Source organism: Hypanus sabinus, chromosome 11 (assembly GCF_030144855.1).
Source record: "Hypanus sabinus isolate sHypSab1 chromosome 11, sHypSab1.hap1, whole genome shotgun sequence".
Lineage (NCBI taxonomy): Eukaryota > Metazoa > Chordata > Chondrichthyes > Myliobatiformes > Dasyatidae > Hypanus > Hypanus sabinus.
Window position 1 is genome coordinate 114,110 of NC_082716.1, and position 26,769 is coordinate 140,878.

The 26,769-nt window shown below is 43.3% G+C and overlaps 1 protein-coding gene across 1 annotated transcript in view; it reads right to left on the reverse strand.

Moving 5' to 3' along the window:
* Positions 1 to 5,889: 5,889 nt before the first annotated feature.
* The window catches only part of LOC132401643 (guanine nucleotide exchange factor VAV3), a 451,830-nt gene continuing 430,950 nt past the window's right edge, over positions 5,890 to 26,769 (reverse strand). Inside the window, exons 25-27 of the mRNA XM_059983657.1 lie at positions 10,917 to 11,046; positions 10,335 to 10,486; positions 5,890 to 9,665 (exon numbers count right to left, since the gene is read on the reverse strand). Coding sequence (XP_059839640.1) covers positions 9,612 to 9,665; positions 10,335 to 10,486; positions 10,917 to 11,046 — 336 coding nt within the window. The 3' untranslated portion in view covers positions 5,890 to 9,611. The remainder of the gene's footprint in view (positions 9,666 to 10,334; positions 10,487 to 10,916; positions 11,047 to 26,769) is intronic.

The following is a 26,769-nucleotide window of genomic DNA, read 5'->3' on the forward strand; positions in this document are numbered from 1 at the left end:
CCACGGGAGGCAGATAGGTGGGTTACGGTCAGGAAGGGGAAGAGGCAGGTACTAGAGAGTACCCCAGCGGCTGTACCCCTTGACAATAAGTACTCATGTTTGAGTACTGTTGGGGGGGACAGCCTACCTGGAGGAAGTGACAGTGGCCGGGCCTCCAGCACAGAGGACGGTCCTGTAGCTCAGAAGGGTAGGGATAGAAGAAAGAGGACCATAGTAATAGGGGACTCGATAGTCAGGGGTTCAGACAGGTGGTTCTGTGGAGGTGATTGGGAGTCCCGGATGGTAATTTGCCTCCCTGGTGCCAGGGTTCGGAACGTTTCTGATCGTGTCCAAGATATCCTGAAGTGGGAGGGTGAGGAGCCAGAGGTCGTGGTACATGTAGGTACCAATGACATAGGTAGGAAAGGGGAAGAGGTCCTGAAACGAGAGTATAGGAAGGCAGTTAAGAAGAAGGACCGCAAAGGCAGTAATCTTGGGATTACTGCCTGTGCCATGCGACAGTGAGAGTAGGAATAGAATTAGGTGGAGGATGAATGCGTGGCTGTGGGATTGGAGCAGGGGGCAGGGATTCAAGTTTCTGGATCATTGGGACCTCTTCTGGGGCAGGCGTGACCTGTTCAAGAAGGACGGGTTACACTTGAATCCTGGGGGGACCAATATCCTAGCGGGGAGGTTTGCTAGGGCTACAGGGCAGACTTTAAACTAGTGAGATGGGGGGGGGGGCGGGAATCAATTTGAGGAAACTATGGGAGAGGAGGTTAGTTCACCAGTAGAGCAAGTAAATAGACAGTGTGTGAGGGAGGAAAGGCAGGTGATGGAGAAGGGATGCACTCAGCCCGAAGATGTAGGGGAGAAGAAAGAAAATGATAATAAATTTGAATGCATTATTAGGGATGAAAAGAGAGGAGGAGGTGGAGAGTATCTTAAATGTATCTATTTTAATGCTAGGAGCATTGTAAGAAAGGTGGATGAGCTTAAAGCATGGATTGATACCTGGAATTATGATGTTGTAGCTATTAGTAAAACATGGTTGCAGGAAGGGTGTGATTGGCAACTAAATATTCCTGGATTTAGCTGCTTCAGGTGTGATAGAGTAGGAGAGGCCAGAGGAGGAAGTGTTGCATTGCTTGTCCGAGAAAATCTTATGGCGGTGCTTTGGAAGGATAGATTAGAGAGCTCCTCTAGGGAGACTATTTGGGTGGAATTGAGGAATGGGAAGGGTGTAGTAACACTGACAGGAGTGTATTATAGGCCACCTAATGGGGAGCGTGAGTTGGAAGAGCAAATGTGTAAGGAGATAGCAGATATTTGTAGTAAACACAAGGTGGTGATTGTGGGAGATTTTAATTTTCCACACGTAGACTGGGAAGCTCATTCTGTAAAAGGGCTGGATGGTTTAGAGTTTGTGAAATGTGTGCAGGATAGTTTTTTGCAACAATACATAGAAGTACCGACTAGAGATGGGGCAGTGTTGGATCTCCTGTTAGGGAATGTGATAGGTCAGCTGACAGATGTATGTGTTGGGGAGCACTTCGGGTCCAGTGATCACAATAGCATTAGTTTCAATATAATTATGGAGAAGGACAGGACAGGACCTAGAGTTGAGATTTTTGATTGGAGAAAGGCTAACTTTGAGGAGATGCGAAGGGATTTAGAGAGAGTGGATTGGGTCAAGTTGTTTTATGGGAAGGATGTAATAGAGAAATGGAGGTCATTTAAGGGTGAAATTATGAGGGTACAGAATCTTTATGTTCCTGTTAGGTTGAAAGGAAAGGTTAAAGGTTTGAAAGCACCATGGTTTTCAAGGGATATTAGAAATTTGGTTCAGAAAAAGAGGGATGTCTACAACAGGTATAGGCAGCATGGAGTAAAGGAATTGCTCGAGGAATATAAAGAATGTAAAAGGAATCTTAAGAAAGAGATTAGAAAAGCTAAAAGAAGATACGAGGTTGGTTTGGCAAATAAGGTGAAAGTAAATCCGAAAGGCTTCTACAGTTATATTAAAAGCAAGAGGATAGTGAGGGATAAAATTGGCCCCTTAGAGAATCAGAGTGGTCGGCTATGTGTGGAGCCGAGGGAGATGGGAGAGATTTTGAATGATTTCTTCTCTTCGGTATTCACTAAGGAGAAGGATATTGAATTGTGTAAGGTGTGGGAAACAAATAAGGAAGTTATGGAACCTATGACAATTAAAGAGGTGGAAGTACTGGCGCTTTTAAGAAATTTAAAAGTGGATAAATCTCTGGGTCCTGACAGGATATTCCCCAGGACCTTGAGGGAAGTTTGTGTAGAAATAGCAGGAGCTCTGACGGAGATCTTTAAGATGTCATTAGAAACGGGGATTGTGCCGGAGGATTGGCGTATCGCTCATGTGGTTCAATTGTTTAAAAAGGGTTCTAGAAGTAAGCCTAGCAATTATAGACCTGTCAGTTTGACATCAGTGGTGGGTAAATTAATGGAAAGTATTCTTAGAGATAGTATTAATAATTATCTGGATAGACAGGATCTGATTAGGAGTAGCCAGCATGGATTTGTGCGTGGAAGGTCATGTTTGACAAACCTTATTGAATTTTTTGAAGAAGTTATGATGAATGTTGACGAGGGTAAGGCAGTGGATGTAGTCTATATGGACTTCAGCAAAGCCTTTGACAAAGTTCCACATGGAAGGTTAGTTAAGAAGGTTCAGTCGTTAGGTATTAATGCTGGAGTAATAAAATGGATTCAACAGTGGCTAGATGGGAGATGCCAGAGAGTAGTGGTGGATAATTGTTTATCGGGATGGAGGCTGGTGACTAGCGGGTGCCTCAGGGATCTGTTTTGGGCCCAATGTTGGTTGTAATATACATAAATGATCTGGATGACGGGGTAGTAAATTGGATTAGTAAGTATGCCGATGATACTAAGGTAGGAGGTGTTGTGGATAATGAGGTGGGTTTTCAAAGCTTGCAGGGAGATTTATGCCGGTTAGAAGAATGGGCTAAATGTTGGCAGATGGAGTTTAATGCTGAGAAGTGTGAGGTTCTACATTTTGGCAGGAATAATCCAAATAGAACATACAGGGTAAATGGTAGGGAATTGAGGAATGCAGAGGAACAGAGAGATCTAGGAATAACAGTGCATAGTTCCCTGAAGGTGGAGTCTCATGTAGATAGGGTGGTGAAGAAGGCTTTTAGAACGCTGGCCTTTATAAATCAAAGCATTGAGTACAGAAGTTGGGATGTAATGTTAAAATTGTACAATGCATTGGTAAGGCCAAATTTGGAATATTGCGTGCAGTTCTGGTCACTGAATTATAGGAAAGATATCAATAAATTAGAGAGAGTGCAGAGACGATTTACTAGGATGTTACCTGGGTTTCAGCACTTAAGTTACAGAGAAAGGTTGAACAAGTTAGGTCTCTATTCATTGGAGCGTAGAAGGTTGAGGGGGGATTTGATCGAGGTATTTAAAATTTTGAGATGGATAGATAGAGTTGACGTGAATAGGCTGTTTCCATGGAGAGTAGGGGAGATTCAAACGAGAGGACATGATTTGAGAGTTAGGGGGCAGAAGTTTAAGGGAAACACGAGGGGGTATTTCTTTAATCAGAGAGTAATAGCTGTGTGGAATGAACTTCCTGTAGAAGTAGTAGAGGCCAGTTCAGTTGTGTCATTTAAGGTAAAATTGGATAGGTATATGGACAGGAAAGGAGTGGAGGGCTATGGGCCGAGTGCGGGTAGGTGGGACTAGGTGAGATTAAGAGTTCGGCACGGACTAGGAGGGCCGAGATGGCCTGTTAACGTGCTGTGATTGTTATATGGTTATATGGCTATAAAATTATGATGGGTATAGATAGAGTGAATTCAAGTAGGCTTTTTCCACTGAGTCTAGGGGAGAAAAAAAACCAAAGGACATGGATTAAGGGTGAAGGGGGAAAGTTTAAAGGGAACATTAGCGGGGGGCTTGTTCACTCAGAAAGTGGTGGGAGTGTGGAATGAGCGCCAGATGAAGTGGTTAATGCAGGCTCACTTTTAACATATATGAAAAACTTGGACAGTTACAGTGATGAGAGGTGTATGGAGAGATATGGTCCAGGTGCAGGTCACTGGGACTAGGCAGAAAAATAGTTCGGCACAGCCAAGAAGGGCCATAAGGCCTGTTTCTTTGCTGTAATGTTCTATGTTTCTGTAAGACGTGAGGGAATAGGGCTAATCAAGTGTGACAGTGGAAAAGTGTGTATGGAACTGGAGGAGACTGCAGAGGTACTTAAATACTTTGCTTCAGTATTCACTAAGGAAAAGGATCTTGGCGATTGTAGGGATGACTTGCAGCAGATTGAAAAGCTTCAGCATGTAGATATAAAGGAAGAGGATGTGCTGGAGCTCTTGGAAAGCATCAAGTTAGAAATGTCACCAGGACTAAACAGGATGTACCCCAGGCTACTGTGGGAAGTGAGGGAGGGGATTGCTGAGGCTCTAGTGATAATCTTTGCATCATCAATGAGGACGGGAGAGGTTCTGGAGGACTGGAGGGTTGTGGATATTGTTCCCTTATTCAAGAAAGGGAATAGGGATAGCCCAGGAAATTATAGATCAGTGAATCTTACCTCAGTGGTTGGTAAGTTGATGGAGAAGATCCTGAGACAGGTTTTATGAACATTTGGAGAGGCATGATTAGGAATAGACAGCATGGCTTTGTGAAAGGCCTTTGTGTAATGCCTTACGAGCCTGATTGAATTTTTTGAGGATGTGATTGATGATGGTAGAGCCATAGATGTATTGCATATGGATTTCAGCAAGGCATTTGATAAGGTGCCCCATGCAAGGCTTATTGAGAAAGTAAGGAGGAATGGGATCCAAGGGGACATTGCTTTGTGGATCCAGAATGGCTTGCACCCAGAAGGCTAAGAGTGGTTGTAGATGGGTCATATTCTGAATGGAGGCCAGTGACCAGTGGTGTGCCTCAGGGATGGGCTAGTAAATTTGCTGAGGACACAAGGTTGGGGGTATTGTAGATAGTATGGAGGTCTGTCAGAGGTTACAGTGGGACATTGACAGGATGCAAAACTGGGCTTAGGAGTGACAGATGGAGTTCAACTCAGGTAAGTGTGAGGTGGTAGGTCAAATATGATGGCAGAATGTAGCATTTATGGTAAGACTCTTGGCAGTGTGGAGGATCAGAGGGATGTTGGTGTCTGAGTCCATAGGACAATCAAAGCTGATACGCAGGTTGACTCTGTGGTTAAGAAGGCTTACATCAATTGTGGGATTGAGCTTAAGAGCTGAGAGGTAATGTTGCAGTTATATAGGACCCTGGTCAGACCCCACTTGGAGTACTGTGCTCAATTCTGGTCGCCTCACTACAGGAAGGATGTGGAAACCATAGAAAGGGTGCAGAGGAGATTGACAAGGATGTTGCCTGGATCGGGGAGCATGGCTTATGAGTATAGGTTGAGTGAACTTGGCCTTTTCTCCTTGGAGCGACGGAGGATGAGTGGTGACCTGATAGAGGTGTACAAGATTATGAGAGGCATTGATCGCGTGGATAGTCAAAGGCTTTTTCGCAGGGATGAAATGGCTAGCATAAGAGGGCATAGTTTTAAGGTGCTTGGAAATAGGTACAGAGGAGTTGTCAGGGTTAAGTTTTTTTATGCAGAGAGTGCTGAGTACGTGAAATGTGCTGCCAGTGGTGGTGGTGGAGGTGGAAATGATAGGGTCTTTTAATAGACTCCTGGATAGGTACATGGAGCTCAGAAAAATAGAGGGCTATGAGTAAGTCTAGGTAGTTCAAAGGTAAGGAAATGTTCAGCACAGCTTTGAAGAGCCTGTATTGTGCTGTAGGATTTCTATGTTTCCATGTTTCTATTTATTAACAATTACGTGGAAATACTCATACATCACTATGTGGCTAGGCATCATACTCCATTTAATATTTAAGGACAATCACAAAATCATTGTAGCATAGAAAATAATTACGCCAACTCATTACAAAGCTCAACTCTTCTTTCGTAGCCTTACAAATTATTTCTCATTATTTATCTTTCCAAATCTTGTTAGCATGCCTAGCAACACATTTTACAACAGTGACTTCTGCATCACAATGACTTGGTCCCTTTTGATATTAGCCCAACACTTGGAATTTGTGTTCCCTGATCCATGAACAATCCATAAACTGGAACTGGCCATATAAATTAAACCCAACTTTGCTCACCTTCAACCTAACTTTGTTCCAAGTGGAACAACTACATTTTTGCTGAAAATGCATACCGCTGGAACGATTGCAGCCAATGTCCTGGCAGATTAAGAGACTCTTAGCTACATGGAGCTTAGCAAAATAGAGGACTATGTGGTATGGACAGTTTCTAGGCAGATTCAGGAGTAAGTTATATGGTCGACACAATATTGTGGGCTGATAGGCCTGTAATGTGCTGTAGATTTCCATGATTCTATGTTCTCTGTTCTCTTACCAGGGCCATACCAAAGTCATGGAATCAAACAGCACAAAATTAGGCTTTTTGGTTCACTAACTACAAACTGACCATCAAGCATATATTCTCATATTTCACTTTCCTCACTTCACATCACGTGATCACAGGGAGAACATGGAACTTCTGCATAAACAGCACCAGAAACCTGACCTTAACCTGCTTCGCTGATGCTGTGAGGCAGCAGCAATCCCTAAAAATGCAGCAAAATGTTTTTGGACTTTAGTAAAAACCTGTATGGTAGCCTGCACAAGAAAGTGAGAATATGTGAGATCTAAGATAAGCTATTTAATTGGATAGAATATTGACAGGGTGATAGTGGTGAGGCTGGTTTCCAAGCTGAAGAACTGTATCCAGCATTATTCTACAGGGATCAGTGCTGGGTCCTAATTGTTGATTATGTATTGCAGGGATTTGAATAAGAATGTTTGTGGCACAATTAGCAAGTTTGTAGAAAACTCCAAAATTGTTTGTACAGTGGACAGCGAAGAAGGTTGTCTACAAGACCATGAGGACTTAAGATATAGGAACAGAATTAGGCCATTTGGCCTATCGAGTCTGCTCTGTCATTTCATTATGGCTAATCCAATTTTCCTCTCAGCCCCATTCTCTTGCCTTCTCCCCATATCCCTTCATGCTCTGACCTATCAAGAATCTATCAACCTCTGCCATAAATATACTGTACATAAAGAATTGGCCTCCACTGCTGCCTGTGGCAAAGAATTCCACAGGTTCACCACACTCTGGCTGAAGAAATTTCCTCTCATCTCTGTTCTGAAAGATGCCCCTCTAATCTGAGGCTGTGTCCTCTGATCTTAGACTCTCTCATGATGCGAGAGTCTCATAGACTCTCTCATGAAACATCTTCTCCACATCCAGTCTATCAAGGCATTTCTCTATTGGATAGGTTTCAATGAGGTCATTCCTCGTTCTTCTGAAGTCTAGTGAATACAGTCCCAGAGCCATCAAATTCTCTTCATATGACAAGCCATTCAATGCTGGAATCACTTTCGCAAACCTCCTTTAAACCCTCTCCAGCTTCAGCACATCCTTTTTAAGATAAGGGGCCCAAAACTGCTCACAATACTCCCAAGTGAGACCTCACCAGTACTTTATAAAGTCTCAACATTACATCCTTGCTTTTATATTCTAGTGCTATTCAAAAGAATGCTGACGTTGCATTTGCCCTCCTCATCGCAGACTCAATCTGCAAATTAACCTTAAGGGAATCCTGCACAAGGACTCCCAAGTCCCTTTGCACCTCTGTTTTTTTTTGTATTTTCTCTCCATATACAAAATAGTCATCCCTTTCATTTCTTTTACCAAAATGCATGACCATACACTTCCTGACACTATATTCCATTTGCCATTTCTTTGCACATTCTCCTAATCTGTCTGTCCTTCTGAAGCCTACTTCCTCAAAACTACTTGCCCCCGCGAGGCAACATACCATCCTGGAATCTCATTCTTGCCCACAGAACTTCCCTAATTCCCCTGTCACCACAGTTTCCCTTGTCCCCCCCTTCCCTTCTGAGTCTCAGAAACAGACTCAGCACCAGAGACCCGATCACTGTGACTCTCCTCTGTTAGGTCATCCCCACTGACAGTATCCAAAGCAATATACCTGTTGTTGAAGGGGATAGCCACAGGGATACTCTGAACTCGCTGCTTAACTCCTTTTCCATTCCTGATTGTGACCCAGTTTCCTGTATCCTGCACCTTGGGTGTAACTAACTCCTTTATGTCCTATCTATCACTTCTTCAGCCTCCCAAATGTTCCAGAGTTCATCCAGTTCCAGCTCCAATTTAACACAGATTGTTAAAAGCTACAGCTGGATGCACTTCTTGCAGTTGTAGTGGTCAAGGACACTTGAGGTCTCCCTCCCTTCCCACATCCAGCAAGAGGATCATTTTATCACCCTATCTGTCATTCCTACTGTTTTCTAGCTGAGTAGATATATAGAGAATGAAAAGACTTGAGCTTTTCTTTCCTTTGCTTTCTCTGAGTGATGCCTCTTGTCGCTGGAGCATCAAAATCACCACTCTGACTATGTCCACTCAGACGATGGTCACTGCGCTTTCCACTGCCTTCCTTTAATTTGCTCTAACTAATCAATCCCAATTACCACCGGTCAAAGCTCCATAACCCTGCTGTGACCTTTTATCCTCAGTCAGTGGACCTGATTGAAGTCCCCTCCTCTCCAAAAATCTGATGTTCAATCTTCCAGTGACCTCAACCATGAGCTGCTCTAAAAAGCTATCTCATCTAACATTACAAAATGACATTTATTCATTGAGAAATTGGGCAAAGGAATAGCAGATGAAGTTTAAATCAGAAAAGTGCAAAATGATGCACAGTGTATGTCTGTCCTTCCAGGGTAGGACTGGGGAGTGTTGTAGGACATAGAGACCTTGGGGTATGAGTACTATGTAATTGAAATTGTAATTTCAAATTCTCTGAAATTGAAAACTCTGGTAGACAAGATGGTGAAGAGGGCATTTGTCATGCTTACCTTCATCAGCTGAGGTATTATAAGAGTTAAGATATCATGTAACAGTTGCACAAAACATTGGAGTGGTTGCATTAAGATATAAAACATAAAAAGAGAATAACACAGGAACAGACTCAATCTAATTAAATAAGTAATTAAATCAATCCCTCTGCTATACATTATCCATATCCTTCCATTTTCTTCACAATCAACTGCCCATTTGAGAGCTTCTTAAATGTTCCTATTATATTTGCTTTCACCACCACCATACAGATTGTTCCCACTGGCAGAACTGCACGCATGCTTGCCTCTAATGCAGTGACCTGTATGTCCAGCCACTAGACACAGCCAATGAAATCAGCTGACAACATTGACAGCAGCTGGTGACAGTCCTCGGGATCCATGTAGCAATGGCCAGGATAAAGCTGGCAACACAGGTTCACTGGGAGGTTGTTTTCTGAGTGGCTTCTTGAAGTCATTCTACAGTTGCCATCTTCAAGCCCACTCAGATTTTCCTTCCCATCCCACCCACACCCCTCTCAGCAGACTGAAGACCAAGCCTATCCAGCAGTCCAACATCCTGGTCCACAGAGTGATGCTTCCCAAAACTCTGGTAACAAGATTGTCATGGAGAGATCTTCTTTTACTCCTCTGGACTAATGAAAGCAATCTTCATCCTCTTCCACATAAGTAGAGGGGAACCAACCAATCTGCAGGCAAGCAAACAACTGTTAGAATATCTGGAAACAAGACTGAGAATCACATACGAAACCCCATACAGTCAGGCAGCAAGACTGCACTGGCAATGGACAATCACTGATCGTTGAACTCCTCACATGCTGGCCTGGTCTGACTGAGTTCATTCACCTGTCACCAGAGTCAGCCATCCAATCTGCCCAGTTGTCTCAGTCACGCATTCGCCTACAGTCAGACTCCCTACATCCACATGGAGCTAGCGTCAGTCCATTCTACTGCTTGTTCAGGATGCATACAGTTGAACTCATCCTCCTGTTCACACAGTCAGCTACAGTTGGTCTTGCCCTGCTGATCACACAGTCATCTACAGTTGGACTCACCTTCCCATTCACACAGTCATCTGCAGTCAGACTGGACCTCCCATTCACACAGTCACTTACAGTCGGGTTCATCTTTCCATTCATATCACCTACAGTCAGACTTGCTCTTCCATTCACACAGTCACCTATAGTCAGACACCGACCCATTCACATAGTCACCTAGAGTCAGATGCCTTCCCATTCACCCAGTCACTAAGATACACCCTCTTATTCAGTCACCTACAGTCAGACTCATTCTCCCATTGACAAAGACACCTATAGTTGGACTCACCATCCTGTTCAGTTACCTGCAGTCAGACTTACCCTCCCATTCACTGAACCACGCCACCACCCATTGGGTCCTGTCTTGCTGTGAATTATCACCACGTCTCCTTCCTGCAGGGACAACTCTCTCATATCCCGGGCGGAGAAATCGTACTGAGCCACAGCCACACTGACCACTTTTGGCTTTGGAGCTGTTAACCAGAGCAGAGGTGCATTAATAGTTGGCAGGAAAATAATGCACTGAACAGCCTGATTCTATTCTGTATGTCTCTATGACCCCATCCACGCCTCCTATAACGTTATCCAGCCCCTATATCCTCTTCTATTTCTATTGTAAAGGCCCTACACCCTCCCTGTCTCTAACACCTTCTGCCTGTACCTCTCTTTGTGATGCCCACCACACACAACACTGCTCCCAGTCTGTGTAAAACCAGAGACTGCCTCCAATGATAATCTATCCTATCGTAAGTGAGGTGATTAGAACTATAGAGAATACTGGCTGAGGGGGAGGTCTAGCAGCACGCACAAGTATAACAGATGGTGGTTTGGATACCGAGTGGATGAGATTTGACTGAGGAGGCAGATGGTCCATAAGTGGGCAGGCAGAGAGGTGGTACTCACATGACTTTGCTGCCTGGGCAGCTCTGTTACCGGTGAGACACTCTGGTGTCTTATATGGAATCTGCAAGGTAATATCCAGACATCGGAAACCTTCCTTCAAGGAGTGGTAGCCATAATAGTCCACGAGTTCCTGGACCAGAAAGTGAGAATCAATGGAGCGATCAGTGGCAGGTTACTCCCTCTCAGGAGGGAACAGCAACAGATCTCAGTGTCCCACTGCTCACACAATCACTTCATGACTGAATTGTTTCCCGGTTCTTCAAAGACTTATAAAGTGACATCTAGAGTGAAAGGAAGCAATCCAACACCAACTCCTGCAAAACACCACTAGTTACTGGTAGTCAAAGAAAAGACCCCCTTTATTGTGTCTCTTTACCTCCTGCCAGTCAGCCAATCATGCCAGTGCAACACCTTGTCAGGTATAACTTCACATTAAGGAAACCATGCTAACTTTGGCCCATTTTATCATGTGCCTCCAAGTACTCTGAAAACCCATCCTTAACAATGGACTCCAACATCTTCCCAACCACTGAAGTTAGGCTAACTAGCCTATAATTTCCTTTTTTCTGCCTCCCTTCCTTCTTAAAGAGTAGAATGACATCTACAATTTTGGTCCTTTAGAACCATTCCAGAATCTTCAAGATTCAAGATTGGAGATCCAACCTTTATTGTCATTCCAACCACACATCAGCTCTGCAGGGCAGAATGAGACAGCGTTTCCCAGGGGCAAATGCAATCGTAACATAACAAATGCAACAATAAATAGTAAACACAACAATAAATAGTAAAACACAACAGCCATATGTCAGTTAAAATCAAATTATAAGTGTCCAGTGCAAGTTAAAAGTGTCCAAAGCACAGTCAGGTAGAGCAGATATTTAGCAGTCTGACTGCCTGTGGGAGGAAGCTGTTTAGTAGCCTTGTGGTTTTTGTTTTGATCCTCCTGTAACGTTTGCCTGATGGCAGAAGAACAAACAGTTCATGGAGAGGGTGTGAGGGGTCTTTAATGATGTACCGTGTCTTCTGGAGGCATCAACTCTGAAAGAGGTCTTGGACAGAAGGTAGGGAGACCCCAATAACCTTCTCTGCTCCCCTAACCACCCTCTGCAAGGCTTTTTTGTTGGCAGCACTGCAGCTGGAGTACCAGGTTGTGATGCAAAAGGTCAGCACACTCTCAACCATGCCTCTGTAGAATGTAGTTAAGATGTTAGTGGGGAGTGATGCTTGTTTAAGTTTCCTCAGAAAGTGCAATCTCTGCTGGACCCGTTTCACAATCCCTGTGGTGTTCCTGGACCAGGTGAGATTGTCCAAGATCTGCAGCCCAAGGAACTTGATGTTTTCCACTCTCTCCACTGTGGAGCCGTTGATGATGAGGGGTGTGTGCTCAGGCTGAGACCGCCTGAAATCGATAATCATCTCCTTGGTTTTGGTGACATTAAGCATCAAGTTGTTGTCACCGCACCAGCTCTCTAGATGTTTGACCTCCTCCCTGTACATTGTTTCATCATTTTTGCTGATGAGCCCAACCATTGTGGTATCATCAGCAAATTTAATGATCAGGTTCCCCTTGAATCTGGCTGCACAGTCAAGTGTTGATTCTTGAAATGTCATTACTAATGCCTCCACAACCTCTTCAGCCACCTCTTTTGGAACCCTGGTTGTAGTCCAGCTGGACCCAGTGACTTATCTACTTTCAGACCTTTCAGCTTCTAAGCACCTTTTCCTTTGTCATAGCAATGACACTCTTTTCTGACCCTAACACTCTCAAATTTGCTGATGACACAAAGATTGGGGGTGTTGTGGATAGTGCGGAGGGCTGTCAGAGGAGGGACATCAAAAGGATGCTAAACTGGGCTGAGAAGTGGCAGATGGAGTTCAACCCAGATAAATGAAGAGCAAGAGGATAAGACATGAGAGAATATGACCAATCAAGTGTGACAGTGGAAAAGTGTGCATAGAACCAGAGGAGATAGCAGAGGTACTCAATGAGTACTTTGTTTCAGTGTTCACTATGGAAGAGAATCTTGGTGATTGTAGGGATGACTTACAGTGGACTGAAAAGCTTGAGCATGTAGATATTAAGTTCAATCCAGATAAGTGTGAGGTGATTCATTTTGGTAGGTCAAATATGATGACAGAATATAGTATTAATGGCAAGACTCTTGGCAGTGTGAAGGATCAGAGGGATCTTGGGGTCCGAGTCCATAGGACACTCAAAGTTGCTGCACAGGTTGACTCTGTGGTTAAGAAAGCATGCGGTGCATTGGCTTTCATCAACCGTGGGATTGAGTTTAGGAACTTAAGAGGTTATATTGCATCTATATAGGACCCTGGTCAGTTGCCACTCGGAGTACTGTGCTCAGTTCTGGTTGCCTCACTATAGGAAGGATGTGGAAACCATAGGCAGGGTGCAGAGGAGATTTATAAGGATGTTGCCTGGATTGGGGAGCATGCCTTATGAGAATGGGTTGAGTGAACTCAGCTTTTTTCCTTTGGAGTAACGGAGGATGAGTGGTGACCTGATGGAGGTGAATAAGATGACGAGAGGCTTTGATTGTGTGGATAGCAGAGGCTTTTTCCCAGCGCTGAAATGGCTAGCACGAGAGGACACAGTTTTAAGGTGCTTGGAAGTAGGCACAAAGGAGATGTCAGGGGTAAGTTTTTTTATGCAGAGAGTACTGTGTGCGTGAAATGTGCTGCCGGTGGCAGTGGTGGAGGTGGAAATGAGGGTCTTTTAATAGACTCCTGGATAGGTACATGGAGCTCAGAAAAATAGAGGGCTATGAGTAAGTCTAGGTAGTTCGAAGGTAAGGATATGTTCGGCACAGCTTTGTGGGCCGAAGGGCCTGTATTGTGCTGTAGGTTTTCTATGTCTCTATATTTCTAAATTTCTGTCATACTGCTAGTGTCACTGTGAAGACTGAAGCAAAGCACTTATTACATTTATCACCATTTCTTTGTTCTCAGTGTCATTATCCAGTGGTCCGATATCCACTCTCCTCTCTCTTTTACTCTTCACATATCTGCAAAAAACTTTTGGTATCCTTCTTAATATTACTTGCTAGCTTACCTTCATATTTCATCTTGTCTCTCCTTATGGCTTTTTAAATTTTGTTGGTTTTTAAATATGAAGGTAAGCTAGCCAATAATATTAAAATGCATACCAACATTTCCCACTTATTTTTGCCCACTTTATGCTCTCTCATTTGCTTTTATGCTGTCTTTGACATCTCTTGTCAGCCACGGTTCCTTTACCTTAAGCTTCCTCATCAAATTTTCAGAAGGCATTTGATAAGGTCCCACATAGGAGATTGGTGGGTAAAATCAAAGCTCAGGGCATCGGGGGGAAGACATTGACATGGATAGAAAACTGGTTGGCAGATAGAAAGCAAAGGGTAGTGGTGAATGGGTGTTTCTCGGAATGGCAGGTGGTGACTAGTGGGGTGCCACAGGGTTCGGTATTGGGACCACAGCTGTTTACAATTTACGTCAACAATTTAGATGAAGGCATTGAGAATAACATCAGCAAATTTGCTGATGATACTAAGCTGGGTGGCAGTGTGACATGTGATGAGGATGTTAGGAGAATTCAGGGTGACTTGGATAGGCTGGGTGAATGGGCAGATACTTGGCAGATGACGTTTAGTGTGAATAAGTGTGAGGTTATCTACTTTGGGAGTAAGAACAGGAAGGCAGATTATTATCTGAGCGGTGTAGAGTTAGGTAAGGGAGAAATACAAAGAGATCTAGGAGTCCTTGTTCATCAGTCACTGAAGGTGAATGAGCAAGTGCAGCAGGCAGTGAAGAAGGCTAATGGAATGTTGGCCTTTATTACAAAGGGAATTGAGAACAAGAACAAGGAAATCCTCTTGCATTTGTACAGAGCCCTGGTGAGACCACACCTGGAGTATTGTGTACAGTTTTGGTCTCCAGGGTTAAGGAATGACGTTCTGGCTGTAGAGGAAGTGCAGCGTAGATTCACGAGGTTAATTCCTGGGATGTCTGGACTGTCTTACGCAGAGAAGTTAGAGAGACTGGGCATGTACACGCTGGAATTAAGGAGATTGAGAGGGGATCTGATTGAAACATATAAGATTATTAAGGGATTGGACAAGATAGAAGCAGGAAATATGTTCCAGATGCTGGGAGAGTTCAGTACCAGAGGGCATGGTTTGAGAATAACGGGTAGGTCATTTAGGACAGAGTTAAGGAAAAACTTCTTCTCCCAGAGAGTTGTGGGGGTCTGGAATGCACTGCCTCGGAAGGTAGTGGGGGCCAATTCTCTGGATGCTTTCAGGAAGGAGCTAGGTAGGTATCTTATGGATAAGGGAATCAAGGGATATGGGGACAAGGCAGGAACCAGGTATTGATAGTAGTTGATCAGCCATGATCGCAAAATCATGCAGGCTCGAAGGGCCAAATGGTCTACTTCTGCACCTATTGTCTATTGTCTAAATATAATTCATTGCACAAAATCTAATCCATAATCACCTTTCCCATTGTGGGCTCAACCCAGTATCTGCTCTCATATGCAAATTTCTTTACCTTGGGATCCAGCACCACCCTGATTTTCCCAATCTACCTGCATATTGAAATCCCCCATGTCTATTGTAATATTGCTGATTTGATACGTGTTTTCTATATCCTGTTTAATTTGTACCTGACATCCTGGCTACTGATTGGAGGCCTGTATGTAATTCCCATCAGGGTATTTTTCCCCTTGACTCTTAACTCTACCCACAAGTTTTCTGCATCTTCTGATCCAACATCATCTCTTTCTAAGGATTTGATGTCATATTGTACCAGCAGTGCCACGCACCCCATCTACCTACCTGTTCTTTCAATACAAAGTTTATTCTTGGATGTTAATCTCCCAATCATGATTTTCTTTCAGCCATGACTCTACATGATCATCTACCCTATCTGTATACTGGGTGCATTCACATATAACACTTACAGTCCTGTATTCATCACTCTTTTGCTGTTGCTCCCATGTTACAATTCAACTCATCGCCACTGACTATAATTTTGTGTTCTCATCTGCTTGTCCTTCCTCATACATACTGCATCTATTTGTATAGAGCTTTGACCAGTGGCCAATCCAGACATCAGAAATTTGGAGAGGAGGGGACTTCGATCAGATTCACTGCCCAAAGATTAAAGGCAGGAGCAGATCACGGCAGCCTAACAGAGCTTTGACCAGCAGCCAATCAGCGTTCAGGATTGATTAGTAAGAGCAAATTAAAGGAAGGCAGGGGCAAGCGCAGTGGGTATCATCGTAGTGGCCGTCATCTGAGTGGACATAGTCAGAATGGTGATCTTAAGGCTTCAGCTCTTCTAGGCTTCTTCGAAGAGAGGCATTCATAAAAAGCAAAGGAAAGGAAAGCTCAAGTTTTTTTTTCTTCTCTTTTTTATACCTGCTCAGCTAGGACAGTAGAGTCAGGCAGAATAGAGCAATGCTACTCTTGCAGGATGTGGGAAGGCAGGGAAACATCCAATATGGCTGACCACTGCAACTGTGAGAAGCTGCAGCTTCTATCAAACCATGTTTAGGAGTTGGAGCTGAAACTGGATGAACTCTGTATCAAATAGGGGACTGAAGGGGCGATAAATAGGACATATAGAGTGGTAGCTACATCCAAGGTGCAAGACACAGGAAACTGGGTGAAAGTCAGAAAAGGGAGAAGGGTTAAAGAGCCAGTGCAGATTACCACTGTGGCTAATCCCCTCAACAATGTATCTGATTGAAACATATAAGATTATTAAGGGATTGGACACGCTGGAGGCAGGAAGCATGTTCCTGCTGATGGATGAGTCCAGAACTAGAGGCCACAGTTTAAGAATAAGGGGTAGGCCATTTAGAACAGAGATGTGGAAAAACTTTTTCACCCAGAGAGTGGTGGATATGTGGAATGCTCTGCCCCAGAAGGCATTGGAGGCCAAGTCTCTGGATGCATTCAAGAGAGAGTTAGATAGAGCTCATAGATATGGGGAGAGGGCAGGAATGGGGTACTGATTGTGTATGATCAGCCATGATCACAGTGAATGGCGGTGCTGGCTAGAAGGGCCGAATGGCCTACTCCTGCACCTCCTGTCTATTGTCTATAACAACAGGTATACCACTTTGGATGTTGTCTGGGGTGGTGGGGAGGGGGGCATGGGAATGACCTAACAGAGGAAAATCAGTGGTTGGGTCTCTGACACTAAGAATGCCTCTGTGATTCAGAAGGGAAAGGGGAAGAAGAGGCACGCTCTGGTGATAGGGGTACTTGTTAGTTAGAGAAAGGGATAGAAGGTTCTTTGGTCAAGAACGATATTCCTGCATGCTATGTTGCCTCCTGGGTGCCAGAGTCCAGGATATCATTTTATCAAGTCCTCAGTACTCTTAAGTGGGACGGTGAATAGCCAGAGTCGTGGTCTGTGTAGATACCAATGACATGTGTAGGACGAGTGATGAGGTTCTGCATTGGGAGTTAAATACTGAAATGACAAAAGAGTACAAATGTGGCTGACAAGAGCTTATGTAAAAACAAAAGAGAGGGCATACAACAAAGCAAAATTAGTGGGAAGATAGAGGATTGGGAAGCTGCAGAGAGCAAATCACTAGGAGGAAAAAGACGAAATATGAAAACAATATAAACAATATCAAAGCAGATAGTAAAAGCTTTTTCAAATAGGTAAAAAATAAAAGAGAGATGAAAGTGGATTTAGGACCACTCAAAAATGAGACCAGAGAAATAATAACAGGGGACAAGGAAATGGCAGATGAATTAATGAGTATTTTGCATAAATCTTCACTGTGGAAGAAACAGTGTGCCAGATGTTGAAGGGTGCAAGGGAAGAGAGGTAAATGCAGTTACTACTACAAGGGAGAAGGTGTTTTAAAAGCTGAAAGACCTAAGGGTACATAAATCACCCAGACCAGATGATGAACTGTACCATAAGGTTCTGAAAGAGGTAGCAGCTAATAATGTGGAGGCATTAGTAATGATCTTTCAAAAATTATTGGAGGCATGGTGCCAGAAGATCGGAAAACTGCAAATGTCACTCCACTCTTTAAGAAAGGAAGAAGGCAGCAGAAAGGAAATTATAGACCAGTTTGTCTGTGGTTGCAAAGATTTTGGAGTGAATTGTTAAGGTTGAGGTTATGGAGTACTTGGTGACACAGGACGAGATAGGAGAAAATCAGCACGGTTTCCTTAAGGGAAAATCTTGCCTGACAAACCTGTTGGAATTCTTTGAGGAGATTACAAATAGGGTAGATAAAGGGATATTGTATACTTGGACTTTCAGAAAGCCTTTGACGAGAGGCTACTTACCACGTTAAGAGCCCATGATATTACAGGAAAGTTAAAGCATTTGCATGGTTAAAACATTGGCTGATTGGGAGGAGACAGCGAGTGGGAAGAAAAGGATCCTTGTCTGTCTGGCTGCCAGTAACTAGTGCTGTTCCACAGGGGTCTGTGCTGGGACCACTTCTTTTTATGTTATATATCAATGATTTAGATGATGGAAAAGATGGTTTTGATACCAAGTTTGCTGATAGTACAAAGGTTCGGACAGGTAGTGTTGAGGGAACAGGTAGGCTACAGAAGGTCTTGGACAGGTCAGGAGAATGGGCAAGAGATTGGCAAATGATGTACAATGTTAGAAAATGCATGGTCATGCACTTTGGTAGTTGAAATAGATCTGCAGACTATTTTCTAAATGGGGAGAAAATCCAAAAATCTGAGATGCAAAGAGAAATGAGGGTCCTTGTGCAGATAGGTTAACTTGCAGGTAGCGTCGGTGGTGAGGAAGGCAAATGGAATGTCATCATTCATTTCAAGAGGTCTAGAATACAAGAGGAGGTGATGTGACACTGAGACTTTATAAGGCACTGGTGAGGCCTCACCTTGAGTATTGTGAACAGTTTTGGGCTCCTCATCTAAGAAGAGATGTGCTATCATTGCAGAGGGTTCAGAGGAGGTTCACAAGGATGATTCTGGGACTGAAAGGGGTATATGAGGAACTTTTGATAGCGCTAGGTCTGTACTCGCTAGAATTTAGAAGGATGAGAGGAGGTGCCTTTTTCTGGTGACGTCATCGTCGAGATGGCAGCTTAAGTTACTAGCTCCTCCGGAAAAACACGTATTAAGCCCCGTTAACCCATGAAATATATTTTTCGAAAAATATTTGAACTGAAAAGAGGGGCAAGAATAGGGAAAAGGAATGAAAATAAAAAAAGCGTCACTGCGGAGCCTGCGTCTGAGAGGAGTGCAGTGAGCGGCTCTCCTACCCGACTGCGTGCTAGCGAGGTGGACGCTGGGCCTCATTCAGGCAAAGCAGTGAATATCTTCGAAATCCTGAAAGAAATAATGGAGGTCCAGAAAGATATAAAGCAGGAGCTGCGTGATATTAAGTCAGAGCTCGCCAACGTCAATCAAAAAATAGCGGAGACATAGACTCGAATTGAGAAGGTGGAAGATCGCGTTCAAAATGTGGAACGGGATACTGAGTAAGACAATAAAAATATTACATTACCAAGAAGGTAAACTGCTTGACCTGGAGGGAAGATCACGGTGGAAAAATATCAGAATCTACAACGTTCGTGAAGGAGCGGAGGGCTCGTCTATGACGGAGTTTGTCAGAAAGTTACTGTGGGACACTCTGGATCTTCCCTCAGCTATGAAGCTGGAAGTCGAAAGAGCCCACTGCGCACTCGTCCCAAAAGCTACCCAGGATAGAAAGCCACACTCAATAATAATAAAATTCCTTTGGTACAGCACCAAGGCGGAGATTCTACGAAAGGCCTGGGGTATGAAGAGTGTGTTTTTAGAGGATAAATTAATATATTTTGACCAAGATTACCTGCCCATGGTCCTCCAGAAACACAAAGAATACTCTGAAGTAAAGTGAGTACTAAAGCAAAATAAGATTAGATTTCAAACTATGTACCCTGCTAAACCGAGTATGTTATGACAACGGGATGCAGTTGTACCAGACGGTGGAAGAGGCGACTACAGACATGAAGGCCAGAGGGTTGCCCGTCAGCATGGCCAAAACGAGGGAAAGCCTGGCTGAGGAATTATCCTGCTCCGCATGGGAAATAGTGCAAGAATTGAGAAGGCAGAGATGGGAGGAGGCTGAGAGAAATATATCAGGAAGAGACCGGGAGTTTCCCAAAGACAGTCCTCACCCCCTTCAGAAAAGCCATAAGGTTTGGCTAACTTTAAAAATGTTGAGAAGCTAAACAGAGACAAAAGTACACGGTGATATACCTATCTCGAGAAATACTTATTATAATGTGGATTTTATATTACTTAGTTGTTATTCTTTATTTGCTCACTTACTCCTTTTTCCCCACCAAAATGAGAATATATATATATATATGTGTGTGTGTGTGTGTGTGTGTGTGCATATATGTGTATGTATGTAATATGTGTGTATATATATAGGAGGAGTACACAGGGAAATCTTTTCTGTGTAATGGATTTGTTCACTGACTTTTATGAATACTGCAATGGGGGCCCTCAACTCACAAGTAGGAGGGGTTATCCCCCACAGCTAGACATTTCCTCTAGCTCAATGCAGGGTAATTTACTAGAGATCTCAGCCTTGGAATCACACGTTCATTGCCATTTTTGCTATTATTTGCGTTTCTTGGTTCTTATTTGTTCAGGAAGTAGATCGATTAAGTTTTGTTCTAATTTCAATGATACATTGACAGATAAATACAGATGGCTAAGGACAAGGTAAAATTCATTTCTTTTAATGTCAATGGGCTATTAAATCCAATCAAACATAAGAGAATTTTATCCAAAATGAAAAAAGAACAAGCCCATGTAGTATATTCACAGGAAACTCATTTAAGTGATAACCCTAACCACAATGGCGGAGCAGACATGATGGGCCAAATGGCTTAATTCTGTTCCTATGTCTTATGGTCTTAGTGAGTTAGGGCTAAGATAAAGGGCAGGACATTCAGGATTGTGATCTCAGGATTGCTACCTGTGCCATGTGTGAGTGAGGCTAGAACTAAGAAGACTATATAGCTTAATATGTTACAAAGTAGTTGGTGTGAGAGGGAGGGCATAAGATTTTTGGATCATTGGGTTCTTTTCAAGGGAAGTTGGGACATGTACAGAAGGGACAGTTCGCACCTGAACTGCAGGGGGACTAATATCATAGCAGGAAGGTTTGCTTATGCACGACAGTAGGGTTTAAACTGGAGTTGCAGGGAGGGGGATAGAAACCAGAGTGGCAGAACAGTTAGTGGAAAGGTTGTGGAGGCTGATGTTTGTGAGAACTCTGACAAAGATAGGAATCAAAAGTTTGAGCATAGTTCGACAAAACTGAAAAGGATGAATACAGGACTGATGGTGTTGTATCTGAATGCGTGAAGTATATGGAATAAGATAGATGAACTTGCAGCACAGGTGCAGATTGGCAGGTATGATGTTGTAGGCATCACCGAATCATGGTTGAAAAACTATAGCTGAAAGCTTAATGTCCAAGGATACACATTGTATTGAAAGGGTAGGCAGGAAGACAGAAGGTGTGGCATTGTTCTTTTGGTAAATAAATTGTATCAAATAATTAGAAAGAGGTGACATAGGGTCAGAAGATGTTAAATCATTGTGGATAGAGCTAAGGAACAAAGGGATAAAGACCCTGAGTGGTATTGGGAATTGTATACAAAGCCCCCAAACAGTAGGAAGGATGTAGCCTACAAATTACAATGGGAGATAGATAATGCATGCCAAAAGGCCAATGTTACAATAGACTCGGGGGCATCAATATGTAGGTAGATTAGGAAAATCAGGTTGGTGCTGGATAAAAGGAGAGCGAATTTCTAGAGTGCCTATGAAGTGGCTTTTTAGAGCAGTTCATGGTTGAGGCACTGGAGGATTAGCTGTTCTGGATTCGTTGTTATGCAATGAATCAGAATTGATTAGAGAGATTAAGGTAAAAGAACCAATTGGGGAAAGTGACCACAATATGATTGAATTCCCCTTCAAATTTGAAAAGGAGAAGCTAAAGTCAGTGTGTATCAATATTACAGTGGAGCAAAGGGAATTACAGAGGCATGAGAGAGGAGTCAGCCAGAAATAATTGGAAAAGAATACATATTGACAGGGATGACAGAAAAACACCAATGGCTGGAATTTCTGGAAGTAATTCAGAAGGCACAGGACATATACATCCCAAAGAGAAAGAAATATTCTAAAGGAAAGATGGCACAATTTGGCTAACAAGAGAACTGAAAGGAAACATAAAAGCCAAAGAGAGGGCATATAATATTACAGGGAAGTTAGAGGATTGGGAATGTTTTCAAAAGCAGCAAAAGGCAACTAAAAAAAGCCATTAAAGTAAATATGGAATACAAAAGTAAGCTAGCCAGTAATATTAAAGAGGATACCAACTTGTAGATAAACCTACAAGAGGAGAGGCTATACTTGATTTGGTATTGGGAAATGAAGCTGGTCAGGTGTCAGATCTCTTACTGGGAGAGCATTTTGAAGATAGTGATCATAATTCTATCTCCTTTACAATTGTATTGGAGACAGATAGGAACAGACAAGTTAGAAAAGCATTTAATTGGAGTAAGGGGAATTATGAGGCTATCAGGCAGGAAATTGGAAGCTTAAATTGGAAACGGATGTTCTCAGGGAAAAGTACGGAAGAAATGTGGCAAATGTTCAGGGGATATTTATGTGGAGTTCTGCATAGGTACGTTCCAATGAGACAGGGAAGTTATGGTAGGGTACAGGAAATGTGGTGGATAAAGCTGTAATAAATCTAGTCAAGAAGAAAAGAAAAGCTTACAAAAGTTTCAGAGAGCTAGGTAATGTTAGAGATCTAAAAGATTATAAGGCTAACAGAATGGAGCTTAAGAAAGAAATTAGGAGAGCCAGAAGGGGCCATGAGAAGGTCTCGGCAGGCAGGATTAAGGAAAACTCCAAGGCATTCTACAAGTATGTGAAGAGCAAGAGGATAAGACGTGAAAATATAGGACCTATCAAGTGTGACAGTGGGAAAGCGTGCATGGTACCGGAAGAAATAGCAGAAGTACTTAATGAATACTTTACTTCAGTATTCACTATGGAAAAGGATTTTGGTAACTGTAGTGATGACATGCAGCAGGCTGAAAAGCTTGAGCATGTAGATATATAGAAAGAGGAGGGTTGCAGATGTTGTTCCTTTATTCAAGAAAGGGAGTAGAGATAGTCCAGTAAATTATAGACCTGTGAGTCTATACCTCAGTGGTTGATAAATTGATGGAGAAGAACCTGAGAGGCAGGATATATGAACATTTGGAGAGGTATAATATGATTAGGAATAGTCAGCATGGCTTTGTCAAAGGCAGGTTGTGCTTTCCAAGCCTGTAAGGTGTTTGTAGACGGGAAATATTCTACGTGGAGGTCAGTCACCCTCGGAGTGCCTCAGTGATCTGTTCTGGGACCCCTACTCTTCATGATTTCTATAAATGACCTGGATGAGGAGGTGGAGGGATGGGTTAGTAAGTTTGCTGATGACATAAAGGTTGGAGTTGTTGTGAATAGCGTGGAGGGCTGTCAGAGGTTACAGCGGGACATTGATAGGATGCAAAATTGGACTGAGAAGTGGCAAATGGAGTTCAACACAGGTAAGTGTGAAGTGGTTCATTTTGGTAGATTATAGTATTAGTGGTTAGACCCTTGGCAGTGTGGAGAATGAGGGATCTTGGGGTCCGAGTCCATAGGATGCTCAAAGCAGCTGTGCAGGTTGACTCTGTGGTTAAGAAGGCATATGGTGTATTGGCAGATATATAGGACTCTGGTCAGACCCCACTTGGGGTACTGTGCTCAGTTCTGGTTGCTTCACTACAGGATGGATGTTGAAGCCATAGAAAGAGTGCAAAGGAGATTTACAAGGATGTGAACAACAACACACACAAAATGCTGGTGGAACACAGTAGGCCAGGCAGCATCGATAGGGAGAAGCGCTGTTGACGTTTCGGGCTGAGTCCTGACGAAGGGTCTCGGCCTGAAACGTCGACAGCGCTTCTCCCTATCGATGCTGCCTGGCCTGCTGTGTTCCACCAGCATTTTGTGTGTGTTGTTGTTTGAATTTCCAGCATCTGCAGATTTCCTCATGTTTACAAGGATGTGGCCTGGATTGGGGAGCATTTCTTATGAGAATAGGTTGAGTGAACTTGGCCTTATCTCCTTCCAGCAACAGAGGATGAGAGGTAACCTGATAGATGTGTATAAGGTGATGAAAGGCATTGATCATGTGGATAGTCAGAGGCTTTTTCCCAGGGCTGAAATGTTGCCACAAGAGGACACAGGTTTAAGGTGCTGGGGAGCAGGTACAGAGGAGATGTCAGGGGTACATACTTAATTGAGAGTGGTGAGTACGTGGAATGGGCTGCTGGCAATGGTGGCGGAAGTAGATATGACAGGGTCTTTTAAGAGACTTTTGGATAGGTACTTGGAGCTTAGAAAAATAGAGGGCTATGAGTAAGCCTAGTAATTTCTAAGGTAGGGCCAAGCTTAGCACAACTTTGTGGGCTGAAGGGCTTGTATTGTGCTGTAGGTTTTCTATGTTTCTAAGTTTCTACAGATACATGAAGTGTAAAAGAAAGGCAAGAATGGAAAATGATGTGAGAGAGGTAGTAAAAGGGGACAATGAAAAGGCGGTTGGACTGAGTAAATATTTTGCATCATTCTACACTATTGATGACATTAGCAGTATAGTGGAAGTTCCAGATGTCAGGGGGCATGAAGTGGGTGAAGTTACCATAACCAGAGAGAAAGTTCTTGGGAAACTGGAAGGGCTGGAGGTAGATAAATCACCAGGACCAGATGGTATAACTTTCAGAGTCCTGAAAGAGGTGGCTGAAGAGATTGTGGAGGAATTAGTAATGATCTTTCTCAAGCATCACTAGATTTTGGAATGGTTCCAGAAGACTGGAAAATTGCACTCTACTCTTCCAGAAGGGAGAGGGGCAGAAGAAAAGAAACTGATCAAATTTTTTGAGGACGTGAATAAACACGTTGGTGAAGATAGAGCAGTAGATGTTGTGTATATTGATTTCAGCAAGGCATTTGATAAGGTACCCCATGCAAGGCTTATTGAGAAAGTAAGGAGGCATGGGATCCAAGGGAACATTGCTTTGTGGATCGAGAATAGGCTTGCCCACAGAAGGCAAAGAGTGGTTGTAGACGAGTCATATTCTGCATGGAGGTTGGTGACCAGTAGCGTGTCTCAGGGATCTGTTCTGGAACCCGTTCACTTTGTGGTTTTTATAAATGACATGGATGAGGAAGTGGAGGGAGGGGTTAGTAAACTTATTGATGACACAAGGGTTGGGGGTGCTGTGGATAGTGTGTAGGGCTGTCTGAGGTTATAGTGGGACATTCATAGGATGCAAAACTCGGCTGAGAAGTGACAGATGGAATTCAACCCAGATAAGTCTGAGGTGGTTTATTTTGGTAGGTCAAATATGATGGCAGATTACAGTAAGACTCTTGGCAGTGTAGAGGATCAGAGGGATCTTGGGGTCTGTCCATAGGACACTGAAAGCCGCTGCGCAGGTTGACTGTGCAGTTAGGAAGGCATACGGGCGCATTGGCCTTCAACAAACTGTGGGACTGAGTTCAAGAACCAAGAGGTAATGTTACAGCTATATAGGACCTTGGTCAGATCCCTTTTGGAGTACTGTGCTCAGTTCTGGCCACCTCACTGCAGGAAGGATGTGGAAGCCATAGAAAGGGTGCAGAGGAGATTTACAAGGATGTTGCCTGGTTTGGGGAGCATGCCTTATGAGAATAAGTTGAGTGAACTTGGCCTATTCTCCTTGGAGCGATGGAGGATGAAAGGTGACCTGATAGATGTATATCAGATAATGAGAGGTATTGATTGTGTGGGTAGTCAGAGGCTCTTTCCCAGGGCTGAAATGGCTAACATGAGAGGGCACAGTTTTAAGGTGCTTGGAAGTAGTTACAGAGGAGATGTCAGGGGTAAGTTTTTTATGCAAAGAGTGGTGAGTGCGTGGAATGGTCTGCCGGCAATGGTGGTGGAGGCAGATATGACAGGGTCTTTTAAGAGGCTCCTGGAGAAGTACATGGAGGTTAGAAAAATAGAGGGCTATGGATAACCCTAGGTAATTTCTAAATTAAGTACATGTTTGGTATAGTATTGTGGGCCAAAGGGCCTGTATGGTGCTGTAGGTTTACTATGTTTCTATGTTAAGTTAATAGATTCTTGATTGGTCAGGGCCTGAAGGAATACAGGGAGAAGACAGGACACTGGGGCTGAGAGGAAAATTGGATCAGCTATGGTGAAATGCTGGAACATACATGATGGACCAAATGGCCTAATTTTTCTCCTATATTATATGGTCTATGTTCTTATACCGACAGCCCCATTGTTCATCTTGTGTTGTTAGTTTTGGAGAACTATAACTTAGACCCCACATTTATCTGTTCATCAACATTCTTTAGTGCCCTACTGTACATATTCTACCCTAATTTGACATCTCATTACATATTACTTCACACTGGATGGGATAAACAGTTTGCAAATAGTTCACACAAAACAAATGGATATTCATTATCTACAAAATTCTTTGTACTGCTTTTCCTGACTTTAGTCCACAAACAAATACAAAGAGCACTCAGAGCAACTTTAGTTTGTATTTCTGTGTATATGTTTTCTTAAATGACAGAAAACCGTTCATAAATTGCAATCCTTACACTGGTTGCACTTCACAGGCTACTCCAAAACATCGCCCTCCATCACCAGAAGGGCAAGACCTACAGACACACAGGAACTGCAGGATCCCCCCCATCCGCCTCCACCTTCCCAGGAAACAACATCTGAATTT